General features: G+C 48.8%; 1 protein-coding gene across 1 annotated transcript in view; it reads right to left on the bottom strand.

Annotated features, from left to right (window-relative positions):
* Positions 1–1,618: 1,618 nt before the first annotated feature.
* PHF14 (PHD finger protein 14) overlaps positions 1,619–17,888 on the bottom strand; it is a 122,613-nt gene continuing 106,343 nt past the window's right edge. Inside the window, exon 18 of the mRNA XM_074268202.1 lies at positions 1,619–1,792. Coding sequence (XP_074124303.1) covers positions 1,718–1,792 — 75 coding nt within the window. The 3' untranslated portion in view covers positions 1,619–1,717. The remainder of the gene's footprint in view (positions 1,793–17,888) is intronic.

Here is a 17,888-nt window from a genome sequence, read left to right as displayed (position 1 = left end):
TGGGGAAAGGATGTTCATGGGCCTCAGTTTCCCCATCTGTAGGGAGGCTGGACTAGTCAGGTTCGAGGGTCCCTGCAGCTTTTACTGGGAATCTTCTCTGTCTCAGCCCCCTGCAGACCCTCTGAGGCGGAGGCAGAGACGGAGGCTCTTTTAACGGAAGGTCCCAGAATTCTGGGCAGCCAGTAAGTGACGAGGGCCCACTGTGGGCTCCCCCCCACCCCAGTACGGTGACAGCTTCCAGAGGGCCCCAAAAGTGGCCGGGAGGGGTATTGGCAAGGGCCCATCCCAGCTCAGGATGCTCCCTCCTCATGGCCCCCTCCCTTCCCAGCTGAGCCCAGTCTATGGCCCACCCCGACCCCCAGAGCCTCAGCACACTGGTCCACATCGGCACCGTTTCCCAGCCCGGGCCTCTGGGTTGGTCTGGCGAAGTCTCTGGGCCCTGCGGAATAAGGTTTTCATACAACTGAAGCGCACACTCCATTATTTCAACAAGGGACGAGCCGAGGACGCGTCCGTCCCAGCTCAGGGGACTCCCGGGCCCTTCAGCGGGCGGGGGCAAGTGGAGGCAGCTCCGGGGAGCTGGGGAGGCCGCGGGGATGGCAGCTGAAGGGAGCACGGGCCGCCCGGGCTGTCCAGCACCTTCAACACCGTCTCCTAGTGGCTCCTGTGGGCAGGGCTCTGCGACCCTGGCCCCCTCGCGATGGTCCCCTCCCCTCTACCCTCACACCCATAGCTAACGTGCTTTGATGCCCATTCAGCCCCGGCTGCTTCATCCGACCTCCTCTGAGGAAGCAGAGACTGAGCGTCTGAGGCTGGACGCCCCCAACTAACACCCCTTCCCCACAGGTCTGGGGGCGATCTGCTCTTTGGGGGTGGAGTGGGGGCCCCCAAGATTCAGCCACTGGGACAAGCTGCTTCTTCAGGGCCCTGGGGAGACTTCGGGGTTCTTTGCACCCCGCCATTTTGGGAAATGCTACCTTGGACCAATCAAGTCAAGATCTTCCCAAAAGTGAATAGGAAGCGGGGTTCACAGGCATCGGGCAGGGAAGGGGAGGTCTGGGAGCAGCTCCCCATGGAGGGCCGGAAGACCTGAGCCCAGTCACACGCCCTCTCGGGTCCACAATGGCTGAAAGTGTGACCCACAGGGTAGCTACGGGGGTCCAGTGAGGCGAGGGCCCCCTCCTGAATGTCCGCTGATGTCCCAGTACTTCTGAAGGGGGGCATCGAAGGGGGCAAGGGGCTGACCCCCATCCCAGGCGCCGCTGTGGCTTGGCTGCTCTTGTTTTCCCAGCTTTCCCTGTCACCTGGAGTTGTCCCGTGGAAGACTGAGCCCGGCTGAGACGAGCAGCCCTAAGCGGACCACTCCCTCCTGGAGCCCTTGAGGATTCCATCCTGAGAAGCCCACATCTGAGCCTGCAAGGAAGGGGAGGGGACCCAGAAGTTCCCGTGGCCCAGGCCCGCAAAGACGGCTCTCCCGAGGGAGTCTCAGTTCTGGAGAACAACTGGATCTTCAGGTTACGATGAAAATGTCAGAAAAATGGGGATCTGGGGGGGATTGTGACCATGCAAGGAAGAAATACCTGGCAGAACGACCCAAAGAAACGCAGACACAGAGGGATCCCATTCTCAGCAGCTTTATTGAGCGCTCTGAAATCTACCACAAGGACGCTACCTGCTACGACGTGCACGCTACCGTTCCCGGCCACGCGGGAACCCGCTACTTCTTCGGGTGTTTGTGCTCTAGGCTAAGATCCGGGGGGGCCTCCTTTCTTTCCGCTTCATTCTCATCCTCCTGCGGAATGGAATTAAAAAGACATTCAATGGCTGCGCTATCGGTGAAGCGTTTAGCAAGAACTTCAGTTTTTTACCCAGAATGCGAGCCCTCCTTCCCTCTGAGTGTGAGCAAGGCTGCCCCGACTTCCATTTACTCACTTCCCAGGGACTCCGGAAATCCGGAGGGGGAAACTGGACGGCCTGCCCCGCTGTTCGGGGGGCGCCATTCGCGTCTCCGCTCTGGCCACGTTCTGCTCTCAAAGTGAACGTATTTCATCACTGTCCTCGAGAGGACTTCGGAAAAGTGTTCTCACTCTCTGTCTCTCTGAAAGCAGACACTTTTACTTTGCTGTTTGATGAAAGATAATAAATCTAACTTCAGAGCCGCTTTATGGGCTGCGGCAGCGCCGTCTGGCCCCATCCAGCATATTTTCTTGACAGCTCTGCCCATTTCCCAATTACTTGTCCCACCATCTGTTATCTGAAGATCAGTCAGGTCTAAAATAGGAAACATGAGCATGTCAGGCCGGCGTGAGTTTACAATCTCCTACACCTTCAGCTCCGAGAGGAGGGAGCATAACTCACCGTGGGCTCCCCCCCCCCGCCGTCCTCTCCTGCGGGAAAGGCGGTGACATCATAGCATCCGATTCCCCAGGGACGGCGCAACATCTTGTGTCCACAAGGGAACGCTGACCTCCAGGGAACACATCCGGAGAGGCCGCCCTCGCCCTTCGGGGGCTGGCAGGGCATCCACCCACATCTAAGGGGTCTCGCACCATCCCCGAGCTAGAAAGCCACCCCGTCTTCAGAGCACTTCTGGTGGCAAATAAGTGGAAGCGAAGACAAAGATGTCCGAGCCCGCAGTTACTGAAGTACCCACATCATCGCCCCCGCCGGCTCCTTCCTCAGCCCCAGTGACACGATCAGAGATGGGCCGTCCTGACACGGGCAGCCCGGGCTTCCCGCTCCCTCTGGCTGGAGGGGGTGGACATCTGGGAGCTCTTTCCTGATCCCCCCACTAAGGAGAGCACCCCAGGAATCCTCCTCCTCTTTCCCTCCCCAGCTGCCTTCTTGGACTTCATCGTCTCCCAAAACACCAAATTTCGGCTCTTTGGATTACTTCCTGCCTCCCTGTTGGTGCTCCCTTTTTACAGGTCATCTTCCTCCATGAGGTGACAGTCAACGGGATCATCCCATCACCCTCACTCCCTATTCTCCAGCAACATAGAAGTTTTCCCACATAAATGCCGTGTGGGTGTCCGTGCCCTGGGACAGAGGAACTTTTATTATTGCTGAGTTTCCTTAAAGATAAGGACAGAGGGCTTAAATGACGTGGTCACCTAGCTCATAGGAGTCAGAGGGAGGCTTCCTGACCCCAGGCCTGGGGCTGGGAGGAAGGATCTCTTCTTATCCCCATTTACAGGGAGAACAGGAGGCTGACAGAGGTCACGTCAGCAGCCCAGAGGTCCTCTGGACTCCAAGTCTGTAGCCCCTTCCTGTGCCCAGAGGACACATCTGGTTTCAGCATTCAATTAGAGTCCTTTATTTTAAACACCTGCTCTTATGTTTTGTTTTGAGCAACGCGACCCTGACCCTGACCCTGACCCTGACCCTAAATGTGGGCTGCTGAGGTAAACTGAATGTTCAAAATGAACGCAGTGCCTGCCCTCTGGGGTTTCCTGGCTACTAGGGTAAAAGGCAGAGACCCCAAGAAGCACACTAAGAGGCCCAGCAGGGAGACGCAAGCAGGAGGACTGAGGGTGGCATCTGGAGGCCCCCAGAGCTGGGTCATCTCTTTTGAACATGGGGGGCTCTGGGGCTCAGTCCTTCTGGGACCCTGAGTGCTCCCTTCTGGGTACAAAGGAGGTGACTTAGACAAGCCTGTGAAATAATAGCCCAGAGAAAACATTTTTTACATCCCAAGGGTCTGAAAAAGGCCTCATTTCTAAAATACATACAGAACTGACTCAAATTTACAAGAATTCAAGCCATTCTCCAATTGAAAAATGGTCAAAGGATATGAGCAATTTTCAGAGGAAGAAATTGAAACTATTTCCACTCACATGAAAGAGTGTTCCAAATCACTACTGATCAGAGAAATGCAAATTAAGACAACTCTGAGATACCACTACACACCTGTCAGATTGGCTAAGATGGGGGGATGTGGGAGAAGTGGGACACTGATGCATTGTTGGTGGAGTTGTGAAAGAATCCAGCCATTCTGGAGAGCAATCTGGAACTATGCCCAAAAAGTTATCAAACTGTGCATCCCCTTTGACCCAGCAGTGCTGCTATTGGGCTTATATCCCAAAGAGATTGTAAAGAATAGAAAGGGAGCCACGTGTGCAAAAATGTCTGTGGCAGCCTTTTGTGTAGTGGCCAGAAAGTGGAAACTGAGTGGATGCCCATCGGCTGGAGAACGGCTGAATAAGTGATGTATATGAATATTATGGGATATTATTGTTCTGTAAGAAATGACCAGCAGGAGGATTTCAGAGAGGCCTGGAGAGACTGACAGGAACTGATGCTGAGGGAAGCGAGCAGGACCAGGAGATCGCTGTACACGGCAACCACAGGATTATACAATGATTAGCTCTGATGGACGTGGCTCTTTCCAACAATGAGATGATTCAAACTAGTTCCAATTGTTCAGTAATGAAGAGAATCAGCTACACCCAGACAAAGAACACTGGGAACGCAGCATTTCCACTCTTTCTGTTATTGTCTGCTTGTGTTTTTGTTTTCCTTTTCAGGTTTTCTTTTTCTTTGTAGATTCAATTTTTCTTATACAGCAAAATAACTATAAATATACATGTATTGGATTTAATATATATTTTAACATGTTTAACATGTATTGGACTGGGGGAAGGGAGGAAGGTGGGAAAGATTTGGGTCAGGTTTTGCAAGGGTCCATGTTGAAAAATTACCCATGCATGTGCTTTGTAAATAAAAAAGCTGTAATAAAATAAAGTTAAAAAAGAAATAATAGCCTAGAAAAGCAAATGGCCAGTGAGCCAAGCTTCCCAACAGATTAATACGGGGCCTTTGAGATGGATGCAAACATTTTGCATTCGATGGCAGGACCCCCCAGGAGGTTCTGGGGCATTAAAGGGAGGGGCCCAGATCCTCAGACCAGCTCCCCAGTCACTGCCCTGACAAGCCTGGTGTTTCCTCCATGGATGCTAGCAAATGGCATTGAGAGCAGGAAGCCACAGGAGCAGCGGAACCTTTCCCCGGACTCTTTATAGTCTCACAGTTCCCTTTGTGTGGTTCAAAGACACTGAATACATCACATCGCACAAAGCCACCCTTCTCCCGTGTCTGAGCCACAGAAGCTGAAGGGATGATCCTGAGAAGCACGGTTCCGGGGTTCTACTCTATGTGGTAATGGGAAAAACCAGCCTTTCCAACAGAGCGAATATTAATCTACTCAGAACTGCCTTCAACTGGGAATCGGAGCTTAGAGGACAATTTTTCATCCTTGTTCAGCTTTCTCCCTCTTATCTCAGTAGGCTGAAGGCGACAGTGGCTGCTTCCAAACTGTAAAAATCCCAGCAGCGTCCGTCACGGCCGCGGGAGGCAATGCCGATGCTCCCCCACATGAGTTCGGCCCCTGGGCTTCTTCCTTGTCTTAGGCCATGACCAATCCAGAGAGCTGCCCCTTCCCCCAGAGGCTCCTGCACGGGGGGCTACCCTCGCATCGGGGTCTGAAGGCACCCTGACAGTCGAGTGCCGGGGCAGCCTGGCTGCCAGTTGCCTCATTTCCTTGCAAAGTAAATGAGGCTGTTTAGTGAAGCCTTTTTCTAGCGTTTCCATTTATTAACATGAGAGGAAGAATTCTTGTGGTAGGAAGGGGCAGCTTCCTATTGGCAAACAATACCGATAGCAGACCCAGGAAGACCTTGGAGAAATTTACCTGGAAATGCGGAGCCCCTCCTCTCTCTGTGCACCTCTCCTGCAAGCTGGCCGATCTCCATCCTCTGTGCCATGAAAACTCCCTTATCTCAGAGAGAAGTCGGAACAGCGGCAGCTACATGGTCACCCCAACACAAATGCCTGGTGGTCAAAGGCTGGGGAGAGCTGTGGACGCCCCATTTTAAGCTCTAATACTGTCTGAGGATCAGGTTTTTGCTTTAATGCTTCCTCTAAGGAGACAAAGACAGACACATCTCTGTAACACAGTTCGATCTAACAGCCCAACTGGGCTCCCACTTCAAGGGCACGAAAAACCAAATACAGAAAAGCAAGCCTAATCAGCCCCGGCCCCAAACCCGGCAGACGCAAGGCCGTTTGGTGAGCCGCAAGAGGCCGCCTTAATGCTACCGAGCCTTCTGACTGGAAGGAATACGTGGAAGAGCAAGAAGGAGGCATCTCTCCAGGCTGTGGAAGCCTCGGCCTGCCTCCCTTCCTGTACCTCGGGGAATCTGCGGGTGCTGCCCAATGAGAGAAAATTCATCTCAATGAAAGAAAAAAATATTGACCCTAATGAACATGTTTTAGGCCAAACAAGCCCGCTGCACGCTTCTGACCAAAATTAATTAGAGTTTGTACCGTTCTACAAGTTCACCATGATTCTCTAAATGGAGCATTTATTTCATAGTAATAAACACTTGGTTCATTAAGTCACGCGCACATGTGTGACGCGCTACACAGGGGCCGCCAGACTGTTCCCTACTCGGGGACACAGCTTTCCAAGGCCCTGAATAAGCAATTGAAGACCACAGTTCAATTCGCTGAGTTCGCACATTTAGCATTCTTATTTCATTTAATACAAAGAGCAATTAATCTACTATTTTATAACTGGATTCCAACTCTAGTGGGCCATGAGAGATATTGAAATGAACTTACAGGAAACGCTTAATTAAATTTACTGTAAAAAGCTCCAGTGAAGTCTTTTCTTATGACAGAAAAAGTTGCCTATTTAACCAGAAAATATAAAGCTACAATATGAAATCAGACTTGAAAATTCTTAATAACCTCACTTAAAATACGTGCGGTATTAAATAGAATAACCATTGGAAATAATTTGCAAACTTTTTTTTTCTCTTTCTGGCGACTTAAAAGAGAGTTCATTAAAGTGGTTAGTTTTTATTTAGGGCTGCTTTAATTGCCTCGATCCCTTTGGCAGGCTGCAAATATCACAGGCAGGAAGACAATAAAGAAATTAGCATTTTGTTCACAGATGTAATCAACTTCCAATTATTATTTGGAGGTTGACAATTCCACTTTTTGAAAGTCCGTGTTATGGATGTCATTGTTTATTATTGGCCATTTATGCATACGGACTACTTGCTTGGCTCTCCCCCTCCTCGTCCCCCTACCCCGTACCTGTGTGCCCAGGGGCCATCTTTATCCCAGGATGGGGCTTCTTGGAACCTGCTGACACCCATCCCTTGTGGGCCCCAACATACCTTTAGAGACAACGGGAAGTAACAAGGGGAAAAAAAGCCATTTCTCCCAGCACGATCCTAGTCTAAGCTCTAGTCTAGGACTAATCACACCCAACTCCCATCATCCCCTTTGTAAGATACTGTTTTAAAACTTTACAAATGAGGGGATTGTGGGTGAGAAGGGGCTAGTTCCGAGGCTGGACTCCGCCTCCAGAAGGCTGATTTTTGAGATGCTTGGTGTGAATGAACTCACTAGACAGAAATGTAAGGAGTGCACCTGTGCTGGTCAAGATTTGACACAGAAAGAGACAGCAGTCCAATGCTCTAGCAGATGTGAATATGAACTCGTTTGTAAAAACCTTATGAAGAAGGATGGATAATCGTGTACCGTGTTTTGCCATAAAGGAGGAAGGAGGAGGAAAGGGGAAAGCAATTTAAAGAAAGTTTGGCAAGAGAGCCAACTAAGCAAAGCCACCCAAGAGCATTTCATTTGAGGATGAAAATGGGTACACGAGAAGAAAAACGGAAAAGCTCAGCAGGTTGTCTTCATAAGCCATGTTCACCAAAAGGGATGGCAGCACTTCCACAGCCGGGCTCTCAAGTCACTCTCCCCCGTAACTTGTCCCCAGCCATGGCCAGAAATGGCGTCATTGACGGCGAAGCAGTAGACTGGTCCAACCATTCAGAAGCGCACCCAGAGGACATGTCCACACCCTTCGACCCAGAAACATCACCACTAGTTCTGTACCCAAAGAGCTCAAAGAAAAGGGAAATTGTTCAACACCCAACTGCAAATGAGTCAGTAAGTGCTCCCCACCTCGAGCGGAATTCCCAAGGAGGCGTGCTAAAAATGTCCTCTCCCTCTGGCGAAAAAAACTAGTGAACTCTGAATGCAGGCTGACGCGCAACTTTTTTTTTGGGGGGGGGGGTGTACATGGGGAGAAGAGTACATGGTTATTGTAGAAATATGATTTGCGTGACCTAATTTATAAGGGGTGTCATATTTCTTACCGTTTCAAAAGAGGGGGGAGAGGGAGGAGGATGAGAATTTGTAACTGAAAATAAAAATAAAATTTGTATTTCACCCATGTACACTTCCCCCTCCAAAAGAAATGGCCCTAAATGGCGTAAAGACCGAAAAAGTCCCCCCAATGGATATGTATATAAAGGAGATAAATGCTAGAGGAGAGTGATGGAGGAATTTGCAAGGTATCTGAAGATTTATCAAGGGCACGGAAAAGAATCCCAGATCTTATTAATATCCAAATAAGGCCACTGTGACGAGGGCAACAACCACGCTCCGGCTTCAATGGTAAACTTCCCATCTATTTCCATGTCAAGGGCATCCTGGAGGAGGCATTAGTGAACAGGCAGCTCCTGCGAGCGACATTTAACCACGGACCATGTCTTTATTATTCCGCATCCGACTGAAGGAGACAGAGAACACAAGACACCGCGGTGATTAATTTTTCTTTTATTTTGAAAAAAACATTTTATCGAGCCAACTGCTCCTTAAGGACACTCTCACCAAGGTGCCTCCATCCACACGGAGAAAACAGATTTCTCCAAAGATCACGGGCACTGGGCAAGGTGAACATCTGCCAAGAATGCCGCCCGTCAGTGGGCAGGAGAAGGTCCCCCGAGGAGCCCCTCCAGATGCTCCTGTTCTGGGGGACAGCGTGTCTGCCAAAAGGAGGCAGGCTTCGGACACCCAAGGAGTCCAGGGCACGGATTATGACGTGGTCTTAGGCGGACAACCTCTGGGGCTGGGTCATTGGTGTGTAAGGAACCGGACCCAGAGCCAGCATGAGCAGGAGACCGGGTTTGTGGCTTTGGGGCAACTGCATGTCGGTTAGTGACTTCAGCCTCCCCTGGAAATGAGGGCCTACCTTCCTAATGCCAGCGTGTCATCGCCGTCGCTGTACACCAAGATGGGAAAATGCTGCTACTGACCAACTAAAAATTCTGCCAGGAGCACAGGACGGTGACCAAGGGCATCTGAGGAACCTCTGCAGGACATCCCCCAGGACACGAAGGCCAGGGCTGACCTTGCAAGAGGGTGAGAGGCAACAGGGGGTTCCAGAGGGTTCCACTGGGATGGCCCCTGGTGTGCTAAGTGGAGCTGTGACATGAACTTACCAGAAGCCCCGACAAGATGGGGAGGCGGAGCTGGCTGGGGTTTGCCTCCCTAGAAGGAGCAACATCCAAACCGATGATTCGCCCAGTATCTGGCTAGCCTACTCTGGCCAGAGCGCGGCTGTTCTGTTCTTGGCCCGGCAGGGGCAAGGGTCAGAAGCTGCTTTATGCCCCCAGGAGCGCCCAGAGCACAGAGTCCTGGAGTCAGGACAAGTTCAAACCCAGCCATGGACACATATTGCTTTGTAAGCTGGGGTACATCACCTACCTCCTGTTGCCTCAGTTTCCTCAACTGTACTAACATAATCTCCTCCCAGGGTTGTTGTGAGGACCAAGTGAGGAAATTGTAAAGTGCTTTGCCAACTTTGGAGTGCCACAGAAACGCCAGCTAGCGTCCTGATTAAACAGGTGAAAATGTTGGGCCGCCTTGCGATTACAAGGGCTTAGTAAGAAGACACGTTCTAAGGGGCTAAAACTCTGAAAAGTCCATCCAGAACGCTGTATTCCTTGGAGAATGAGAATCTGCCAATGTCTCCATTTCAAGCTGGCTGCTCTTTTCCCTAGAGTGAACCATTAATCTTCATACTTCCTCTGGAAATTAATAGATCATTAGACACTCAAGTGATGCAGCTCCTACAGCACATTAGCTTTTCACGGTGAGAACCAGGGAAAGTTCATCCTGCTTTGAGAAAATTTAAGCCATTAAAAATTTTGGGAAATTTCACAACTAATAGGAGTCCTGAACGAGCAATGTCAACAAAACACCATAAACACGGCAAGCTCGGCCTTGTCTGCACGTTCTAACCCGAGCAGGCGGAGGGTGACGAGATGGCACCCGGCCGGGGACGCAGCCTCTGTCTGACGGTCAATCCCACTGACCGCCCAAACACCTGAGACAGAGCGTGTCAGGGGAGCCTGAGAACGCGCCCGTTTTACCAAAGGCTCGCTGGTGACGGTCAGAGTTGAGATCTGAACCCAGGAGGGCCAAATCTGTGCCAGTGGCTCCTGCCTGGAGCCAAAGTCCTGCCACTTAAGACAGCACATGCTCAAGGGTCACAGTCAGTACCTCAAAGTGCACGTCGGACTCCAAATCTTGTAGAAAGACTTCTAAGGCCAGCCAGAATTTGAGAAACCTCCCAAGGCAGGCAACGTGGGGGGCGAGGGGAAGGGAACATGTGGGCGGGGGGCGATCGCACAGGCTTCTCTCCCGTCCTCACAGGAGTCATTGGTGTAATGGTCTGACCTGTCCACTTGGCATGAAAAGGACAAAGAGTTCTCAGCTTCAAGGAGCTTTCTTATGTTACAGGGAAGCAAACACAAGGTTAACTGAGTTCTAAGAGAGCTATAGTAACGGGGGCATCAGGGAAGACTTCCCAAAGGAGGCAGCATGGGAGCAGGCCCTGAAGGACCCCAAGTCTGGCTTCTCTTGGGGGGGGGGGAGTGGCAGGCCAGAACACCAGCAAGAAAAGGACATTTGGACACAGGGGAAACTGAGCCTTTATACTCCCTACTCTCCCCACTGGCCCAAATGAGCTCCCTGCTAGCCTCCAAGAAAGGCTCTAACAACTTCTCCAGCAGATCCAAGACTTTTAGGCTGGGAACGGAGATGGGACCAACCTAAACATGGAGTCAGAGGGCAGCAGGAAGGGAAGTGCTGACGGTCTCCATGACGGCTGGCTGGCTATTTCAATAAAGGAAATGGGGAAGGGGCGGGGGCCGGGAGACACGAAGGATGAAGTCTAAGATTTAGCAGGAGTGAGTGAAAGGCACGGAGGCCGCAAGGCTAGGAACAGACATGGGGGAAATTCTAGATTCTTGTGTGGAAATGGTCATTTTCTCATCATTAGGATGGCTCTCTGGGAGATGGACAGAGTCAAGAAACGCCAATGGCATAAAAGCAGAAAGTTTCCAGGAAGATCTGCTTTCTAAAGAATACTGACCTCCAGGCTACGGCTCCCCACCTAGACGGTAAATATTCTATCTAAGGCCCAGAGCCTTATTCCTCTTGTATACAGCAAGTTCCTGGGGAGGAGGCAGACTGGGAGCTACTTGGCCATCAATGTCTCGGGTCTAGATGGGTCAAACTGGCCTGTCCAGGATGACACAGGCAGGAGCAGGGAAAGGGCAGCTCTGAAGCCAGGTTACCGAGCCCCCCCACGCTGCAGAGCCCCAACGTTTTGTCTGGGAGCCAGCTGGACCCTCCTCCTTCCGAAATCTCAGATTCAAAGCCAAACCAAGTCCTTCAACATCACGAATTTTCATCGAGTCCCAAGTTGTGAATTCAGTGCTAAGTTAACATGGGTTTTATTGACTAAGTTTCCCTGCCTTATCGCAGACTAATTAATTTCTTATAAGGCGCTAATGGCATTCTTATCATCAGCAATAAGCTAATGCAGTTTGAAAGCTGAACCCGCCACGTGACCAGTTGGATTGGCGACACTTGGGAAACGGGCTGCGCGTCACGCACTTCTGCGACCCCACAGTTATCCCCCCAAAGAGACGTCTTCCTTCCTGAAGTCTCATGGGGTGAGGCCTGGAGAGCAGAGGCCGCTCTGGGGGACAGGAGGGAAATCCCTGCCTCTCCCCTGGATCAGTCCCCAAGATAACCCCGGGCCTCCTCCTCCCAGATCTCAATCTCCAGGCTGCTCCCATGGCAAGTGTCACTTTAAATCCTTGCCCCAAACTCATGCCGAGTTTGCAGGCTACTCTTGCTCGCTCAGGGCTCTCCCGGGGCACACCTGCGTCTCCCTGGGCACACACAAAGTCTTCTGTGCCCACGAGAACCCTGGAGCCACCTCGCCAAGTCTAGCAAGCATCCACACACATTCACAATGTCTCGCCCGGAGCCGTGGGCCCTCCTGGGACTGGGCCGGGGGCATCGCAGAACAGCCCACTGGGATGAAATGTCTGGCTCAATTTAATCTGAAATCAGCACCGATTTTAGAGCTAGTTTGAAAGCCAGATTTTCTCTGACATGTGATCATCTGCATGAAAACCAACTCTGCCATTTGGTTAATTTGTAAAGTGCTGAATTAGAAGCGATGCAAGAAGAATGTCACCTTTGTCTCTGAATCACACTGGAAAAACCAAGGTGACTGAACGGGGAACAAAGACGTTCTTTTTGAAGTAGTCCTCGGTTATCACCAAGGATGCGCGCCAAGGTAAGAGTCCTGGCTCAGCCTTCCTCTCTCCTGAGCAGCTGCCTCGCCATCCTGGGAATCAGCGGTGGGCCGAGGGGACACATTCACTTACATCTGACCGGCGACGCCACAGAGGAAGGAGCACTTGACACCCATCCGGGGACTCTGGGATGGCGTGGCTTTCGCACCTCTCACAAGAGGGTTCCAGAGTAAAATGAAGAACAAAAAAAGAGGTAGATTCTCTCATGGAGATGGGGGAGGCCCAAGCACTCGAAGAACATGGTCTTCCCCAGAAGAGGGAAGTTGTCTACTGACTGTCCTCTCTCTAGCCTTTACCTGCTCGAGGATACACCGCCCCTGACATGGCAAGAACTTGCAGGCACGGGTACGAGGCCCAGGCAGACGCCGGCCTGTGCCTGGGGCCGGACACCACACAGTGTGAGCTCTGGGCCAGGACAAAGCCCTGACGAAGATGCCGGGGGCATAGTATTCAGACAACTACCACGTGGTGCAAACTCGGTTGGTTATAGATAAAAACATGGAGCAAACAAGTCTTTTCCCAAGCCAAAGTAGAAAAATGACCTTTCTTCTTTTTTTCAACCTATTTAGAATGTCACAAAAGAATAATTCATTAGCTGACTTAAAAGTAACTAAACACCAATCCCCAGGTTGTTACAATTATAGTTTTCAAAGAGAAGAATCTAACTAATTAAAATATACCTAATTAATAGGACAAGAAAAGATTTTCAATTAAAGGAAGAAGGATGTTTTTTATATACCTCATTTTCTCTATAGCAACTTGAAAAGTGCTGTCTGTGTCAGTCACCATAAAACATGCTGATGGGACTCGGAGGCAACTAGATGGTACTGGAGATGTGACCCTTGGCAAGCCACTTAACTGCTCCCTGCCTCAGTTTCCTCAACTGTAACATGGAGAAACAAACAGTGTCTTACTCATATGGGAGCTTATTAGACATTCATAAAGAAGTTAACAGCCCTTGACACACAGTATCTGGTTAATAAATGTTTGTTCCCTTCTCCCTACTGGGGAGTCCCTCTTTCCACCACCAAATGTTCCTATGCTTTATGTTCTCAAAAAGCAAATCCAATTTCCCTCAAAGGAACGGCCCTAAGTGGCGGCTGGGTCCTGAGACTCTGGAACAAAAGGCACCAAGATGGAGTTGTCATTTACATCCTAGTCATCTGAATATGAGAAAAGATCCTTAGGATCTCAGTTCACTTTCTTATGCTAATAAAATGAAACTATTTATTATGCAAGGAAAAAAGAATTATTCGAAGAAACCTCTAAAGCATGTATTATAGCTCTATTAATGAAGTCATTAATCTGATGACAGCAAATGCAATAAGAGTCATTTAGCATTAGCAATATCTATGGTAAATGTAGCTGCCTTTGCATTAGCATATTTCATTATCAAATACTTCCTACAATGGTACATTTAACTATATTTATTTGATTAGAAAAGTGGTTCTTATAATAAGAAGTTTGGCAAAATGTATCTCCACGCAGAATATCGTTTCATAAGAAAAATGCTCTAAAATTAGAGAAAGGCTCATTACTTTATTATGATTGGTTGTGCTGCTAACTAGTGATGTGAGCTGGGGTAGACGCTACCCTCTCTGGGACTCAGTTTCTTCGCTATTAAATGAGAGAACACCTGGAGGAAATGATTCGCAAAGATCTAATGAGATGTTCAGCCACCATGTAACCCAGCGTTCCTGGAGACTGCGAGTCGTGTTGGGCCCTGAGCAAAAGCTGTCCCTGTGGTCATATCATGAAGAAAGCATCTTGATTCTCGGGCTGGTGACCATGAGGAAGAAGGATGCTCCAAGAGTGGCTGTGCAACTTAGGCCTTCCAACGATCTATGACACCTGCGGTGACTATACAGAAAGACATCTGTGGTGACCATATAGAGAATTGCCTGCAGTGACCACACAGAGAGCCGCTTGCAGTGATCACAAAGAGTCACTTGCAGTGAGCTCAGAGAGATGCCTGTGGTAACCACAGAGAGAGCCACCTATGGTGACCATATAGAGAATCGCCGGCAGTGACCACGCAGAAAGCCGCTTGCAGTGACCACAAAGAGTCACTTGCAGTGAGCTCAGAGAGCTTCCTGTGGTGACCACAGAGCCACCTGCAGTAACCACATACAGAGCCACTTGCAGTGAGCTCACAGAGAGCTTCCTGGGGTGACCACAGAGCCACCTGCAGTAACCACATACAGAGCCACTTTCAGTGAGCTCACAGAGAGCTTCCTGGGGTGACCACTCAGTGAGCCACCTGCAGTGACCACGTAGAGAGGCACCTGTGAGCACTGCAGCAGACAAGAAATGGGAAGCTGTGTAACCACAAAGTGAGCAGGGCAAACCTCAATGTGAAAAGTGTGTGATGGCGGTCAAGCCTTGCCTTCCTGGACATAGCAAACGGCCTTTTAGACTCACTGCTTAGCAGCCAACCTGATGCTGATTTTTCTGTTGCTTTTCATTTATGACAATCCTGTCTGAGACTCTTGGGGGCTTTTCCTGGCAAATCTTGGAGGGGTTGGCCATTTTACAGATCAGCAAACAGGCAAACTGGGTGAAGTGACTGGCGAGTATCTGGGGCTGGATTGGAAGTCAAGGAGAAGAGCCTCACTGACCCCAGGCCCGGCGCTCCATCCACCGTGGTGCCCCCTCGCTGTGATTTCCAGTTTGGCTCCTGGACACCAGTGACTCTGAAGCACAAATTAAAAAGGAAGCTGTGCCCAATGATGAACACTAACACACTTCCCCCAGACTCCCAGGGAGATGCTGGTGAGTCAGCCTCATAATTCACAATGTAAGAGCAGGGAGAAATACTCAGCATACAAGTCCACTTATGTTGCCCACAATTCACTCATCTTTGCAGCTAATTGTGAAATCAACTTTTGATTTTATTGTTTTCCTATCCTTGGCTCTAGAACAGAAATTCAGGCCATGCAAACCGTCACATCCGGCTGAAAGCATCACTCCAGTCCGTGGGTCCCAACGTGTGGCCTTGGGTGCATTTGCTTGGAGCTTCCCTGTTCCTGGATTGGACTCGCCCATCATGGCAGTCCTCAAGTGGTGTTTGTGGAGTAGAAAGCTCCCTGACTCTGGCCTCAGAGGGTCGGGGGTCAAATCGCAGTCCCTATGTCACTCCCTGGTAAAAATGGGCAGGTCTGAACCAAAAGGACTGAGACTGGTCTCTCTTCTAGGTCTAAAACTGACTGGTTCACACTGGCACAAATTGGAGATGCTGCTGGCGTGCACTAGATCCCATTTTTCGGCGATCAGGTGCTCAGCACGCCATCTCAGCTGGTGTTTTTTTTTTTTGTTTTGTTTTTGTTTTTTTAATTTATTTATAATTTTTTTTGGACAGTATATATGCATGAGTAATTTTTTTAAAATAACATTATCCCTTGTATTCATTTTTCCAAATTATCCCCCCCTCCCTCTACTCCCTCCCCTTGATGACAGGCAATCCCATACATTTTACATGTGTTACAGTATAACCTAGATACAATATATGTGCGTAAATCCCATTTTCTTGTTGCACATTAATTATTAGCTTCCGAAGGTATAAGTAACCTGGGTAGATAGACAGTAGTGCTAACAATTTACATTCACTTCCCAGTGTTCCTTCTCTGGGTGTAGCTGTTTCTGTCCATCATTGATCAACTGGAAGTGAGTTTCAGCCGGTGTTTTTGAAATGAGATCTTTGCCTCGCTGGGTTTTTGGTGAGGAGACAGTTAAACTTGCCACAAATATTTAAATAAAACACTCCTGCCCTCCTATAATTCATGACAGATATTCTCAAGAAGTAAAATGCTGATGATATCTGGGTTATAAGCTTACTGCTGAAATGATTTAGGTAGTTTTTTCTCCCACACAATAACAGTGTAAGGTCTTTCTTACCAAGCAATGAATTACACTTGACACCTCAAACCTATTCTCCCATATCTCCAACTTCAGAAAAATGAGAAAACATAAATATTTATTCTAAATATAGAGGACACAGGACACAGATAAAAACGACCCACTACGGGAGGATGAATAATTGTTAAGTACGCCGGTACTTACAGTTTTAACAGTAAAGGACACCCAGGGTTTCAGTCCATTATGTATTAGAAGATACCTGAGGCTAGCGAGTAAATACAAATTCAGTAAGGTCAGATCTTTGAGATGAGGGGTATTTTTGGCTCAGTAGTAGGAGCTGACAGTAAATTCAACATTGCTACCAGCTCTACAATTCAGAGGGAAAAAAAAGACTCATAATTCTTATTTGAATGAGTGTTGATGGCAGCAAACTTAAGGATGCATGTAAGCTTTTGCCTATATTTCTTATTAACCAGTGCTATTTGTTCAAGGAAATGATTTAATTCACCTTTCCTAATGCTTCCAATCTTCATGTATAATTACAAAATATACATACAAAAAAATAATGGTAGCCATCTGCCCTTGCCAGCAGACTATTTACAGATCAGAAAAGAGCAAAGAAAGAATTAAAAAGAGAAATGATGACCTTTAAATGAGACCAGATCGTACCCAAACTTTGTATATCCCTCTCCCCCTGTCCCCGGACTTAGAATAAAGTTCTGTCCACAGCCAGTATTTAGTGACTGGGGAACTGAATCTCTTACCACTTGATGAGTCTAGGGGAAGAAAAATCAAAATTGACGCCAGAGTTGTTAGAACTTTCCTATCAAGACTAATCAAGGCAATCAGAATCTCATAATGTCGGACACAGGCATCTCTCACTTGGAATGGAAATATTGAGTCCCTGCCTTCTAGAACACAAATCTCATTTACTCACCGACTTTACTCAAGACTAAAGGTGTCCTTTTGGAAAAGAAAAAGGGCTACCATATGCAATACCGTCAGTCAAGTGATGGAAGCAGACACACTGAGGGCTGCACTTTTACACAGGAAAACTAACCAACCAATAGATGCAAAAAGCCCGTTCCTGAGTCTAGGCTGGGCAACTGCTTGGGCAATTCAAGAGAGACTACATACAGATGGAGACCACCGGTTCTTCATCAGCTTGTTACCGTCAAGTTTACTCCCCAAGGCATCTGTGGCTTCTCAGGGATTCTCTGGCAGCGAGACAAACTCTCTCTGAATTTAACTTTTCTATATGGAAAATGCAATCAGTCACGAAGTACTTTCCTTGTGTGGTAAGCTCTTTGTCTCTCTGCTCAGCAACAAATCTGGATTCCTAGCAACAGGGCCGACTCCTGCAGGTCTCTTTCATTCTGAATACGTCTGACTGACTCCACTTCAGCTACTATACAATAGATAGATATAGTCTTCATCTGAATATAACATATCTTTGGAAAGTCCTTTAAATATGATTTCAAACCAATGGCTCCACATTTCTATTTGCATTTAATTTCCTCTCAATACTAAACTCATCAGAGTGTGACAATTAAT

Source organism: Sminthopsis crassicaudata, chromosome 5 (genome assembly GCF_048593235.1).
Source record: "Sminthopsis crassicaudata isolate SCR6 chromosome 5, ASM4859323v1, whole genome shotgun sequence".
Lineage (NCBI taxonomy): Eukaryota > Metazoa > Chordata > Mammalia > Dasyuromorphia > Dasyuridae > Sminthopsis > Sminthopsis crassicaudata.
This window is presented reverse-complemented; position numbering and strand designations above follow the sequence as displayed.